Source organism: Hemitrygon akajei, chromosome 22, assembly GCF_048418815.1.
Source record: "Hemitrygon akajei chromosome 22, sHemAka1.3, whole genome shotgun sequence".
NCBI lineage: Eukaryota > Metazoa > Chordata > Chondrichthyes > Myliobatiformes > Dasyatidae > Hemitrygon > Hemitrygon akajei.
Window position 1 is genome coordinate 2,674,869 of NC_133145.1, and position 14,411 is coordinate 2,689,279.

A 14,411-nucleotide genomic window follows, 5' to 3' on the forward strand; every position below is an offset into this window, starting at 1 on the left:
ACCCCTCTATTGTTTGAACTTTTCAAACTGCTTGGTCACCTGACCTCGATTGCCCAATCAGCTGGTTTCTGCTGAGTCTGAGCTATTCAAATCTTGATTGACTTGGTTGAACAGTCCAATTGCCAAAACGGCCAGAATCTCTCGAGTCAAAGCCTCAAATCTCCACTCCTTCACTGACCCACTCACTCATTGGCCGCTTTCCACAGGTCGCTCCGCTTGAGCTGCCCCTCTATTTATTTGTTTGAACTTTTCAAACTGCTTGGTCACCTGACCTTGATTGCCCAATCAGCTACTTTCTGCTGAGTCTGAGCTATTCAAATCTTGATTGTCTAATCAACGGCTTGAAGTTTGAAGATTATGGTTTGAAGTTATCTGAGAAGATGGATTTAATACATGCCACTATCAACCCCTTGAAGCACTTCATGAATTTGAACTACCAGAACTACTGGGCAGTAGTCATTAAGACACACGACATTATTGTTTTACACTGGGATGATAGTGATCTTCTTGATTCAGGAGAGAACCTCAGAATGAAGTAGAAGGAAGTTAAAGATGTCTGCAAATACTCCTGCCAACTGGTCCACGCAGGATCTGAGGATGCAGCTGGAGAGTCCATCTGGGCCACTTTCAATGGATTCACCAGTCTGGCGATGGTGACCATGCGTGTAGGTTCATCAAAGGTGGTCGGGGTGGATGCTTGTCATTTCAGTGGTCATTCAAAGCAAGCATTGAATCGTTTGAGCTTTTGCCCACCAGGACTCGAGAGCTTGAGCTGTGGGGAAGGGGGTTGGACTGGCTAAAGTTCAAGAAACGGAGAAGTGACTTGAGAGGTGTACCTCATGAGGGGCATAAATAAGATGAATGCACAGTCTTTTTTTCCAGGGCTGACTGGGATTCAGAAACTAGAGGGCATGGTGAAAGGAGATAAAATTGTAAAGGGACCTGAGAGTGTATGGAACAAGTGAGCTAGGTACAATAACAACACTTAAAGAGACATTTAGACAAGTACACAAATTGAGCCAAATGTTGGCAGGTGGGGCTGGTTTAAATAGAGTTATGATTGGCATGGATAATTTGGGCTAAAGGGCCTGTTTCCGTGCTAATTTTATAAAAATGTCTGAAGATGCGTATCTCAACTATGCCCCTCACAATCTTCTGATTCTCAAGATCACCACTCACCCTCCTACATTTCAGCGACCATAAACTCAGAGTATCCAATCTCTCTTTTTTCTATTAAATTGGTTAGCTATTCATGAGGTTAAAGGATAGTAAAGCTTTGAACTGATCCATTGGTCATGAGATCACTTAGCTCTATCTGTTGAATGGTGCTTTCGTAGTTTAACATGCATTTAAACCTAGCTTGCAGTTTTATTCGGCTGAAATTTCCTGTTTAGATCTACTTATTGCAACTGCAAGCTCATAAAATTAGCTAAAACTGCAGATGTTGGAAATCTGAAATAAAAAGCAAAAAACTTTAGAAATACCTTAACAAGTCAGGTTGCATCTATGGAAAGGGAAATAGTTCACATTCATGTTGGAGCCCCTTCATCAGAACTAGGAAAGTTAAATTAAAGGTAACACAAAACACTGGAGAATCTCAACAGGTGAAGCAGCATCCATGGAGGGAAATAAACAGTGGACTTTTCAAGTTGAGATCTTTCATCAGTGTTAATGAACTAAAGGTAAGTTGTAAAGAATGTGTTGAGAAGAATGAATAAAGCCAAGGAATGTCTGTGGTGTGGTGAGACCTGGTCAAATGAGGTTGTATGGTTTTTTGCATGTGTTATGAACAAGGTGTGACGTGCTGTGCTGGTCAGGCTGTGCTAGTGCCAAATTGACAGATGGATGAGTGACAGAAATGACCAGTTTTGGTACAGACAGCAGAGTGAGTAACCTAATGTAGGAGGATTCAGTATTGTGTATTGTTGCATTAGGCCATGTTAACAGTGCACAAGGTCACCATCAGGTTTGGGTGGGAACGGTGCAGGGAGCTCAGGGCCACCCCGTGGACTGATTGCAGGTGCTCCACAAAGCAATCACTCCAGACTGCATTGGTTGCTCTTTATTATCTCTTCCAGCTTTGATGAAGGGTCTTGAACCAGAAACTAAGTCTGTGTATCTTTTCACAGATGCTGCCCCACTTGCTGAATGTTTCCAGCATTTTAGTGAGATCCTGTTTTGTGAGTGGCAGTCCCTGTGCCATTTGCAGTTCAGCACATCTTGTAACACAGAAGTACAGAACATGCTGGAGTTTAGACAGCTGACATTCTGTCCACTGAGGGATTCTTCATTAAATCCAACAAAAGGACAGGCCCACTGTGGGTCAGCTTTGTGAAGGTTGTGGCTGCTGTACCATCTGCAGTCTAGCATTGAGCTTCATGAAAAAGCTATGGTCATTTTTCTTAGTATTAAGTATGCTTTTAATTGCCAGTAAAGCATTTAAACAAATGCAGTTTATCGCTATATAGAAGCATTGTTTAAACAAAATAGTGAAAGGTGCTCTTTACTGTGGTGAGATACCGAGTACAGTCTGTCCAGTTGTTTTGTGTTGAAATGTTCTGCAAATTTATGGACTTTTCAATAGCCATTTACCCACTCAATTATTAGATAATGGCAAATGTAGGCCTCCCTGGACTTACATTCTCTCATTGTACAACGTTTGCTCCAAACTCCAGCAAAGAGTAGAACTTGTGTCTGTATACAGTAAAATTTATCTGTATTGGTACAGTATTTTTTACGGTCCTGGCTAACAGTGTGATATTTTCATTTTGTATGTCATTCAAGTTCATTCAAGGTGAAATATGTTTCTTCTTTCTCGTGTTGGTAATCTTTTGTATTTTCTTGTTGGGATGTACCTAAAAGAACAATATTGCTGAATTGGATAATAGTTCTGTAACTGATTACAGCACAATACTACTAAGTTCTTGTTTTCTTTCTGTTCAGGCATACCAGGAATGTACTTCTGAACAGGAGAAGGAGAAGCTGCTTGCTGACATTCTTGTTCGCCGTGGAGAAGGAACAACTTCAACAACACGAAGAATTGGACTTGAGCTGTCAAAACGGGTCTATTTGCTGATGAATTCCTTGGAACCAGAAAGTTTCCTTGAGTAATGTAGCAGTAAAAGTTTCTAAAATGTTTCCATGAGTCAAATTGGGTACTGAAATGTTAACTTTGAAGCACAGGTTACCGTTGTGGCAATGGTGTTGCACAGGACCAAGGATATAAGCAATGTGTAACTGATTACCTTAATGGAAGGTTTGAAAGGTGTAATTTTGATAGACTGGTGTGAGTGTTTCTGGTTTCTAAAAACATTCACTCCACTTTGATAATTTCAGAACACAGAGTGTAAGAGAACAAAAACTAAGCTTTCATGATAACTCACACTACATTTACTAATGAGACCATGGGTGAAGACTTTACTAAGACTTCCATGAAGTATGAGAGTCGTCCCATACTGATGTGACCAAAAATTGTCAGGCAATAGAATTGGAATCTGCACACTCTTAATTCTGTTACATTACTCTAACTTGTGTACAAGGTTGAGACTGTTTGATAACTGTAGCTTCAAAGGCCTGGTGAGTAGTCTTGAGGGAATATTTCACCCATAGTCCAATGTCATATTGACTTGTAGGAACAAGCTCCAGCTTCAGCTTCAGTTCCCTGCGTGTGGGTTGATTTTGGCCTTTGCAGCAAGTGAAGCTCTTTGCCTGGGAAGCTTAGAATGTGGGCTATTCTTGTGAGTTATCCAGTCAGGTCATGATTGAAAATGTGGGTGATCACCAGATAAGGATTGAGTATGGTGCTTCACATCTGTATTTATTCCTTCGCCTATCGTAGTAAAAAAGTAAAGAATAACTATTTGAGTTAGATAGTTTAAAATTAATGAACTGACCAAGTAAGAATCAGGATTTCCTGAAGAATGCGGGAGGAATGAAAATCAACATAGTTAAGGATATCTTCTCAGTCAGGATGACGATTACATATGTTTAAGGACCCTTTGGATAATTACTCTACCATTTACTATATCAATTTGTAATGTAGAGGATGACAATTCAGCACTTAGTGTCTTCGCAAGCTCAAAGTTTCTCACAATCTTTCCCCATACCCTTCAACTATATACTAGCTCCATTTCAGACGTTACCATTGAATTTATTTGCATTATTTTTTAGGGCTGTACACTGCAGATCATAATTTGTCAAGTAAAATGCAATTCTCCACAACTCTTTTCATTATTTGGCTAATTGCATTTAATTGTGTTCTTTAATTACAGACCATTCTGCCATTGGAAATAATTTCATCAAATTTTGTTTAAACAAAACTATGGTCTTGGACTCTTATTTACATTGTACTTTAACTTTGTCTGGTTCAAGGAGACCAAGTTTAAAGATATTTTAATAAGTATCCTAAATAATACCTCACCAGAGAGACAGAACTGTGAATGCTGATCTGTATACCTGGTCCGGGACTGTTTTTAAATACAAGAGATTCTGTGGATACTGAGAAACACACACAGAATGCTGGAGGAACTCAACAAGTCAGGCAGTATTTATGAAGGGGAATAAGCAGTCGACATTTCAAGCTGAGACCCTGCCTATTGTACTCTTTCCTCCTCGTCCTGACTTCTGTCCCCCTCCCTTTCCTTCCACTGCTAATGAAGAGCCTTAGCACAAAAATTTAGATGTTTATTTCCCTTCATAGATGCTGCCTGACTTGCTAAGTTCCTCCAGCAATTAGTGTGCATAACCCTATATTGAACTTTCCCTAAGACCTGAGGGACAAAGTTTCCAATTGCATATCTGAGCAAAAACTAATTCACTCAAAGAAGAATTTAAGAGTACAAGGGGTACAGCTCAAAGGCAAAGATCAAGCTAGCATTATATACTCAGTAGCAATATTATTAGGTACAGGACTCAAATAATAAAGTGACTACTGAGTGTGCATTCATGGTCTTCTGCTGCTGTAGCCAATCATCCACTTCAAAGTTCAACGTGTTTTAGAGATGCTATTCTGCACACTGCTGTTGTAACGCACAGTTACTAAGTTAATCCAGTTTGGCCATTCTCCTCTGATCTAATAAGCAAGACGTTTTCACCCACAGAAATGCCGCTCACTGGATATTTGTTGTTTCTCGCACCATTCTCTGTAAACTTATAGAGACTGTTATGTGTGAAAATAGGAGATCAACAGTTTCTGAGATACTCTAACCTCTCCATATGGCACCAAGAGTCATTCCATGTTCAAAGTCACTTGGATCACATTTCTTCCCCATTCTGATGTTGGGTCTGAACAACAACTGAACCTTTGACCATGTCCTCGTGCCTTTATGCATCGAGTTACTGCTACGTGAACAGCTCGTTCGATTTGTGCATTAACAAACAGTGTACAGGCATTCCTAATAAAGTAGCCACTGAGCGTATATCAAGTCATAGAAAAGTACGTCACAGCAACAAGCTCTTTGGCCCATCTCGTGCATGCTGAAGCCGTTAAAACTGCCTAGTCCCATTGATCTGCACCAGGACCATATCCTGATGTGCTTAAACAAACTTACCTTTGTTACGTACCCCGTAACTGGGTCACTTACCAGCAAAGATAGAGAGGTCCGTTGAAGTCTGATGGTACTATTTTTAACAGTATTTATTGATAAAAATACACAAAAATAATATCAATGCAAACACACAGATAATATACGTCGTCAATACTAAATCTAAAAGCGCGGGTATAATAATAATAAGAAATAGCTCTATCGTTGTCTAGGGGATAATGTATTGTCTGATGGAAATATAAAGGTCACTTTAGTTCAGTCAAGCTGTAGGCTGCAGCCTTTTTGGTTGGAGAGAAAGACGGAGGTTTAACTTGCCCATTCCTTTTATGATGTCAATCCTTCGAGAGTTGTTGGGGGACTGATTTCCCCTTCGAGGTTAGCTAAAGCCGTGCTTCCGTGGCAAGACCCACCAATTCCGAGGCAAATGGAAAAGGATGCATGTGGGCTGGTTCCACTGGCTTTCGCTGTTACAGGAGTTTTAGCATTTCTTCTGGTGCGTCTGAAGGGGCTGTTCCTCAGACCCTCTTTTATCCTGACTCACAGGGTCTCAGATGTCAATCAGGGTGGGATGATGCAATCCCTCCACCACCCCCCCCCCCCCCCCCCGGTTCATTGCCTGGGGGCTTCGATGCATCATACAGGATTCAATACACGTCCGTCTCCGAGAGACAATAGCCGTTATCAATGGATCAATGGTTCCGCCTTTTGGAGGCCAGGACACATTCCAAACTCTTTGTGGATTCTGCATGTCTTTCTCTCATTTCCTGGGTCTCCTGACTCGAATCAATAGCGATACTGCCATTCTCAAAAAGGAGGGGGCCACGGGCGTAACACCTTAAGCATTAAAATCGAGCTTGCATGCACTACTTGTCCTGACATTCCTAACTCACGATACTCTGAGTGAAGAAGTTTCCCCTCATATTCCTCTTAAACTTCACCTTTCATTCTTAACTCATCCAATCCTCAGTGGAAAAAGCCTGCTTGCATTTATCCTATCTATATCCTTCATCATCCTTCAATCTCTCTAAAGAATACAGTCCTAACCAATTCAATCTTCCCTTGTAACTCATCCCCCAGACCTGACAACATCCTTGTGAATTTTCTCTGTACTCTTTCAACCTGAAGTTTGGATGTGCCTTTTACTTTTCAACTTCTCAGGTGATTTAAAGGTACAATTGAGGCCATTCACTGGTACGTGGAGACATTGATCAGTCCAGTAGCTTTCAGTTTTTGCTCTGATAGTCACATCGGCATTTAAATTATCCTAAAAGTTTAAAGCCAAATAATTATGTAGGGTTTCATTTGTTTTTTATTGAGAAATGCCTTTTCATTGCCCAGCCCTAGCCTAACCACAGAAATTTACAATGGTCAATTAACCTACCAACTGGCAGATGTGGTGGGAGGAAGCCCACATAGTCACAGTGAGAATGTGCAAACTCCTTACAGGCAAAGGTGGAAATTGAACCTGGGTTTCTGATATTGTAAAGCATTGTGCTAACCTATACTACCATGCCGTTCTACTAATTACTGTACACCAATCAGATCATTACTAAAGTAGTGTAAAACTTCAGTAGATTATAGTACATCTGCTTTTGCATGAAATGTTATGCTGTTGACTGAAAGAATGTAGAACATTACAGCACAGTACAGGCCCCTCAGCCCACGATGTGCTGATATTTTAACCTAAGATTAATACTTCCCTCGTACATACCCCTACATTTTCTTATCACCAATGTGATAGAAAAGTGTTTATTAATACCTCTAATGTATCTGCCTCTACCACCACCCCTGGCAGGACATTCCACACACTCACCAATCTGCTTATTGGGGACGTCTCTGACTATCCACTAGATCTATGGCTCTTATGCACCTCTATCAAGTCGCCTCTCATTCTCTCTGAGGTAAAAAGACTTATTCACTCGACCTTTCCTCAAAGTTTGCTCTCTAATGCAGGCAGTATCTTCATTAAGAGTCATAGAGGTAATGGGAGGGCTATTAGCCTTTACTTGAGAGGTATGAAAGACACCAGCTATGAGCTACAGGCCTAACATCTTTACCCTGGCGTCTCCACAACAGTTCACACCTCCATCCATGCAAAGACTAATGACTGTTTCATTACCTCTATGACTCTTAACAACCCACGTGTGATTGCTCTGCCTTTAAACAACTCACGGAGTTTATAAACTGGAAAACTACCCACCATGGATCAGGATTGAAGAAGCCTCTTGGATGAGTGGTGAAGCATCTAGACAACACAGCAGGTTGAGTTGCCTTGATTTAGTACTGCTTGATATACAATGACCTGGATGACTGAGAACCTTCCTAGACTTGTCGTCATCGTGGTGGCTATCCCTCGAGGTTGACAATGATGGTCTTTGTTTCGTTGATCCACAGAGCGAAGACACCTGCACGTGTATTTGTTTAACATGTACTTGATGTTACACTCCAAGAAGCACACGATACTTCACAAATCAACCAACTGATTCCAATGGAATGGAAACCACGACGATTGGAGCTGATGGATTTGTTGCAGCCTTCATCTGCGTGTTCCGCCATTGAGGTTTTGGTTGGATTGTTCATTGTCAGGGACCTCACCCTTGACCTTACCTCCATGGGTGACCCTACCAGGAGCATAGCTCCAGATGGCATCGCTCTCGGGATCTCACCCTCGACCTTACCTCCATGGGTGACCCTACCAGGAGCATAGCTCCAGATGGCATCGCTTTCAGGATCTCAGGACCACACAAGCTTCTCCACCACGACAAGGTGACAATCCACGGAGAAGATTCCTAGACTAGTCATTTCTCCAAGTGCTCATAAATCTTATCTCTAAGAATCTTGCCCTTTTCTGGAACAATGGAATAACATTTACCAGCCTCCAATCAACTGGTACCTATCCCGTGGCTATTGAGAAGGCAAGGATCATCACAAAAGGCGCAGCAATCTTTTACCCTCTTCCTGTAGTAGCCTGGGGTATATCACATCCGGCCCCATGGACTTAACTATCCTAATGTTTTTCAGAAGTTTTAGTACAACCTCTATTTTTAACAAGCACATGTTCTCATGTATCAGCCTGTTTTACAAGGTCCTCCTCACTCATTCTGGCGGCCCAGTCAGAGCACAGCAGTTTCTCGCAGGTCTGCAACACTTGCACAGAAGGCTGGTGGTGAGAGTAGGAGTGTCAGGTTTCGGCTCAAAAGAGGCGTCAGCTCTGGGTAAGTATCTCTTAAGGTTCCCTTTCTCACTCTCTTGCAGTACTTAGTGTAGTAAATGACTTACGTGTTCTTCATGCCAGACATTGGAGTCTCCCAGGGAACTACATCTGCCTGAAGTGCATCTGGAGCAGCAGATGGATAATCTTCGGCTTGTACAGGAGAGTGAGGAGCTAATCGATCAGAGTTATAGGGAAGCAGCCACCCCGAAGTTGCAGGAGCTGGGTGACTGGAGATGTGAATAGACAGCGCAGAGCACTTCCATGCCCATTCCCCTCAATAATAAGTAAACCGCTTTGGATACTATTGTTGGGATGACCTCCCAGGTGAAAACTATGGAGACTAGGTTACTGGCACAGCATGAGTCTGTGGTGCAGAAGAAAAGGAGAGTGGTGATGGTAGGGGACTCACATTAGGGTTAGAGGAACAGACAGGAGATTCTGTGGAAGTGAATGCGACCCCCGAATGGTATGTTTCCTTCCAGGGTCAGGGATGTCTCGGATTGAGCCCACAACATTTTGGAGGGGGAGGCAGAGTAGCCACATATCTCAGTACATATTGGTACTGATGACATAGGAAGGAAAAGCAAAGTGGTCCTGAGGAGAGAATTTAGAGCTAGGTAAAAAGCAGAGAAGTAAGGCCTCCAGAGTAGTAATTTCTGGATTGCTGCCTGTGCCATTTGCCAGAGGGTAGAAACAGGGTAACTTGGCAGATTAATGCGTACTGAGAAGCTGGTGGTTTGGTGGGGGGGGGGGGGGTGGCAGGACTTCAGGTTCTTGGATCAATCGGGTCTCTTCTGGGGATGGTATGGTCTGTGCAAAAGTGACAGGTTCCACCTGAACCCGAGGGGGACCAATATTCTCGCGGGCAAGTTGGTTAGAGCTATTGGGGAGGGTTTAAACTAATTTGGCAGGGGGGTGGAAACTGAAGGGAAAGGATTCAGGATAGGAGGATGCAGTCAGACTGTCAGGAAGGGCAGACATGATGAGACAAAATTGCAGCCAGTAGGGTGAGTATCAGTGCATTAGGGATACAGAATCAAAAAGGGTAGCAAATACAATACTCAAAGTGTTATACCTCAATGCATGGGGTATAAGAAACAAGGTGGATGATTTTGTTCCACTTTTATAGATTGTTGGGTATGATGCTGTGGCCATCACTGAATCGTGGCTGAAGAATGGTTGTAGTTGGGAGCTGAATGTCCACGGTTACTCGTTATTTTGGAGGGATAGCAAAGTAAGTAGATGGGGTGGCATGGCTCTGCTGGTAAAGAATAGATATTTCAGAAAGGACAGGGAGGAAGACAAAAGAGGTGGGGGTGTGGCACTGTTGATCAGGGATAGTGTCACAGCTGCAGAAAAGGAGGAAGTCATGGAGGGGTTGTCTACAGAGTCTCTGTGGGTGGAAACAGGAAGGGGTCAATAACTCTATTGGGTGTTTTTTATAGACCAACCAATAGTAGCAGGGACATCAAGGAGCAGATAAGGGGACAGATTCTGCAAAGGTGTAATAATAATGGTTGTTGTGGTGGGAGATTTTAATTCCCCAAATATTGATTGGCATCTCCCTAGAGTGAGAGGTTTAGATGGGGTGGAGTTTGTTAGGAATGTTCAGGAAGGATTCTTGACACGTGTAGATAAGCCTGCAAGAAGAGAGGCTGTGTTTGATCTGGTATTGGGAAATGAACCTGGTCAGGTGTCAGGTCTCAGTGGGAGAGCATTTTGGAGATAGTGATCACAATTCTATCTCCTTTACCATAGCAGTGGAGAGGGATAGGAACAGACAAGTTAGGGAAACGTTTAATTGGAGTAAGGCTATCAGGCAGGAATTTGAAAGCATAAATTGGAAACAGATGTTCTCAGGGAAATGTACGGAAGAAATGTGGCAGATCTTCAGGAGATATTTGCGTGGGGTTCTGCATAGGTACATTCCAATGAGACGGAATGGATGGTAGAGTACAGAAACCGTGGTGTAGAAAGGCTGTTGTAAATCTAGTCAAGAAGAAAAGAAGAGCTTACGAAAGGTTCAAAAAACTAGGTAATGACAGAGATCTGAAAGATTATAAGACTAGCAGGAAGGAGCTTAAGAATGAAATTAAGAGAGTCAGAAGGGGCCGTGAGAAGGCCTTGGTGGACAGGATTAAGGAAAACCCCAAGGCATTCTACAAGTATGTGAAGAGCAAGAGGATAAGACATGAGAGAATAGGATCAATCAAGTTTGACAGTGGAAAAATGTGTATGGAACCGGAGGAGATCGCAGAGGTATATAATGAGTACCTTGCTTCAGTATTCACTACAGAAAAGGATCTTGCCAATTGTAGGGATGACTTGCAGTGGACCGAAAAGCTCGAGCATGTAGATATTAAGGAAAAGGATGTACTGGAGCTTTTGGAAAGCATCAAGTTGAGGTGGTCACTGGGACCAGAAGGGATGTACCCCAAGCTACTGTGGGAAGCGAGGGAGATTGCTGAGCCTCTGGCGATGATCTTTGCATCATCAATGAGGACAGGAAAGGTTCTGGAAGATTGGAGGGTTGCAGATGTTGTTCGCTCTTTCAAGAAAGGGAGTAGAGATAGCCCAGGAAATTATAGACCAGTGAGACTTATTTCAGTGGTTGGTAAGTGATTGAGAAGATCCTGAGAGGCAGGATTTATGAACATTTGGAGAGGCATAATGTGATTAGGAATTGTCAGCATGGCTTTGTCAAGAGCAGGTCGTGCTTTACGCGCCAAACCAGCAGAAATTGAATAATACGTTGGAGTCTGGTATTACTTAAGCTAATGGTATTTATTAGTAAACTAAGTAATACAGTACTATAAAATGCAAATATACATATAAAACAGGTTAGCAATGATATATACAGAAGTGTGGAAATAGGAATCAAAACCAAGCTCTATCGAAGTCTAGGGGTAAATGAATAGTCTTATGATGGTGCAGAGTCTAGTTCAGTTTAGTTTAAGTCGAGGTTTTTAGAGAGAGAGAGCCAGAGGTGAGCAGCTGCAGCAGGCAAACCTTCCGTTGTCTTGTCCTGTTGTGGTCACCGACTGTGACCCCTCCATACCAGGCCAGACCATTCTTCAGTGGTGAGCCTGTCACCCAGGCGAGGGTGGACACACACAGAAGCCCCCACCGGTCTGCCTTCACACACTGAGCCTCTGACCGATTCCCCTGAATCGATCCTCCAAGCCCCCACCTTCCTGTCGGTGCACAATGCTCTTTCAGTGTCCCGTGGCGTGTCTGCCGGTGTCTCAGCAGACTTGCTTTTTATCCCCCCTGCCGGGGTACCAGCCATCCATCAACTGTCCATCACCTGGTCCCGCCTTGCTGTCTCAGCAAAAATCTTACAAGCAGGCAAAGAAAGTGTCCTTGGAGCAAAAGTAAATAATCAGCAATGGAGCCAATACTTTAAATCTTTGTCTCTTTCTCTCTCACATCTGCGCTGGGTGCCCACCCCCCTTCTTCCCTCTCTCTCATTAGCAGTACAAACAGTGTCCAAAAGCCAGTATCATTTTAAAGTGGTTGTCCACAGAAAATATGAAGCCTAGGGGTGCCTAACATTAGCCTGACCTCAGTGGCTGGGAAGATGTAGTTTTGAGTTCAGTTGTTCAGGATGTGGTTATGGAGTACTTGGTGGCATAGGACAAAGCCAGCATGGCGTTCTTAAGGGAAAATCTTGCCCGACAAGCCTGTCAGAATTCTTTGAGGAGATTACAAGTAGGATAGATAAAGGGGATGCAGTGGATGTTGTACATTTGGATTTTCAGGAGACCTTTGACAAAGTGCCACATATGAGGCTGCTTACCAAATTAAAAGCCCATGGTATTACAAGCAAGTTACTGGCATGGTTAGAGCACTGGCTGATTAGCAGCAGGCAGTGAGTGGGAATGAAAGGATCCTTTTCTGGGTGGTTGCCAGTGGCTAGTGGTGTTCTGCAGGGTTGTTGTTGGGACCACTTCTTTTTATGCTGTATATCAATGATTTAGATGATGGAATAGATGGCTTTGTTGCCAAGTTTGCAGATGATACAATGATTGATGGAGGACAAGGTAGCAAAGTTTATGGGGAGAATGCCAGGAGGTAAGGCTAAGGAGGAAAAAAAAGATCAGCCGTGATTGAATGGTGAAGCATTCTTGATGGGCCAAATGGCCTAATTTTGCTCCTATATCTTATAGTCTTATGAATACTGAAGCAAAGTACCTCCCTTGCCTCCTCTGACTACAGGCACATTTCCTCTTCTGTCCATGATTGGTCCTGTTCTCACTCTGGTCACCCTCCAGTTCTTCACATATGTGTAGAATGCCTTGGGGTTTTCCTTAACCCTATTTGTCATGCCCCCTTTTGGCGTTCTTGTCCATTCTTCAGCACCTTCCTGGTTACTTTGTAACTCTCTAGAGCCCTGTCTGATCTTGCTTCCTAAACCTTAAGTAGGTTTCTTTCTTCCTCTTGAATAGATATTGCACTGTTCTTGTCAACTATGGTTCCTTCACTGTACCATCCTTTCCTTGCTTCAATGGAATAAAGTTATCCAAACCTTGTGCAAGTGCTCCATAAACAACCTCTATATTTCTGTTGTTCACTTGCATGATTATATCTGTTCTCAAATTAAGATCCCAAGTTCCCAACTAGTATCATAATTCCCCCTCCCTTGACTCCTCTTCTCCCCCCCCCCATTAAGTACCTAATAACCCCGTCTGTTCCTATCTCTCTCTAAGGCTATGATAAAGGTCAAGGAGTTGTGCTCACTATCTCTGAAAAGCTCACTCAACCAGAGATTTGGCACCTGACCTGCTTCATTGCCCAGTACCAGATTCAGCATGGCCTCTCCTTTAGACTGTGTACATACTGTGTCAGGAATTTTTCCTGAACAACTATCTAAACCTTTTGCACTGAGGAGGTGCCAATCAGTATTGGAAGTTGAAGTCACCCATGACAACAACCCTGTTTTCACATTTCCAAAGTATGTCCTTCACTGTCTCTGTGCCTATTGGGGTGGTTTATAGAGTGATTGCCCCTTTCTTGTTTCTGACTTCCACTCACACTGACAATCCCTCCACGATGTCCTCCCTTTCTGCAGCTGTGATACTATCTCTGATAGCAATACCATATCCCCCACCTCCCCATCCCTTTTGAAACATCTAAGCCCCAAATAATCCAGCAGCCATTCCTGCTTTTGTAACAGACTAAGTCTTCGTGATGGCCGCAATGTTGTAGTTCCATGATCTAAGTTCATCACCCTTCTTATTGAAGCTTGCATTAAAATAGATGCACTTAAATTTTGCTCTATCAACCGTTTATCCTTCTTGAGTGTCTCTACATGCTGTGTTTACCTGTACACAAACTGCCCCGTCCTCTAACATCACCTTGCTTCCCATCCTCCTTTCAGACTGGTTTAAACCCTCCCAACAACTCCAGCAAATTTGCCAGCTGGGATATTGGTCCCTCCTCATTCAGGTTTTTGTACAGGTTATACCTTCCCCAGAAGAGATCCCATTGACCTACAAAGTCTGAAACCCTACCCCCTGCACCAAATCTTCAGCCCCACATTCATCTGGCAAATCAACCTCACTGGCATGTGATGTGGCATAGGCAGCAAACCAGAGATTACTACTACCCCTGAAGTCCTGCTTTTCAGCTTCCTACCAGCCTCCCTATATTCT

The 14,411-nt window shown here is 43.0% G+C and overlaps 1 protein-coding gene across 2 annotated transcripts in view; it reads left to right on the top strand.

Moving 5' to 3' along the window:
* Positions 1–4,319, top strand: part of eme1 (essential meiotic structure-specific endonuclease 1) — a 52,628-nt gene extending 48,309 nt beyond the window's left edge. For both annotated transcript variants that reach the window (XM_073026609.1, XM_073026610.1), the window contains one exon: positions 2,944–4,319. In XM_073026609.1, the coding sequence (XP_072882710.1) occupies positions 2,944–3,111 (168 nt within the window). In that variant the 3' untranslated portion in view covers positions 3,112–4,319. The remainder of the gene's footprint in view (positions 1–2,943) is intronic.
* Positions 4,320–14,411: the final 10,092 nt, after the last annotated feature.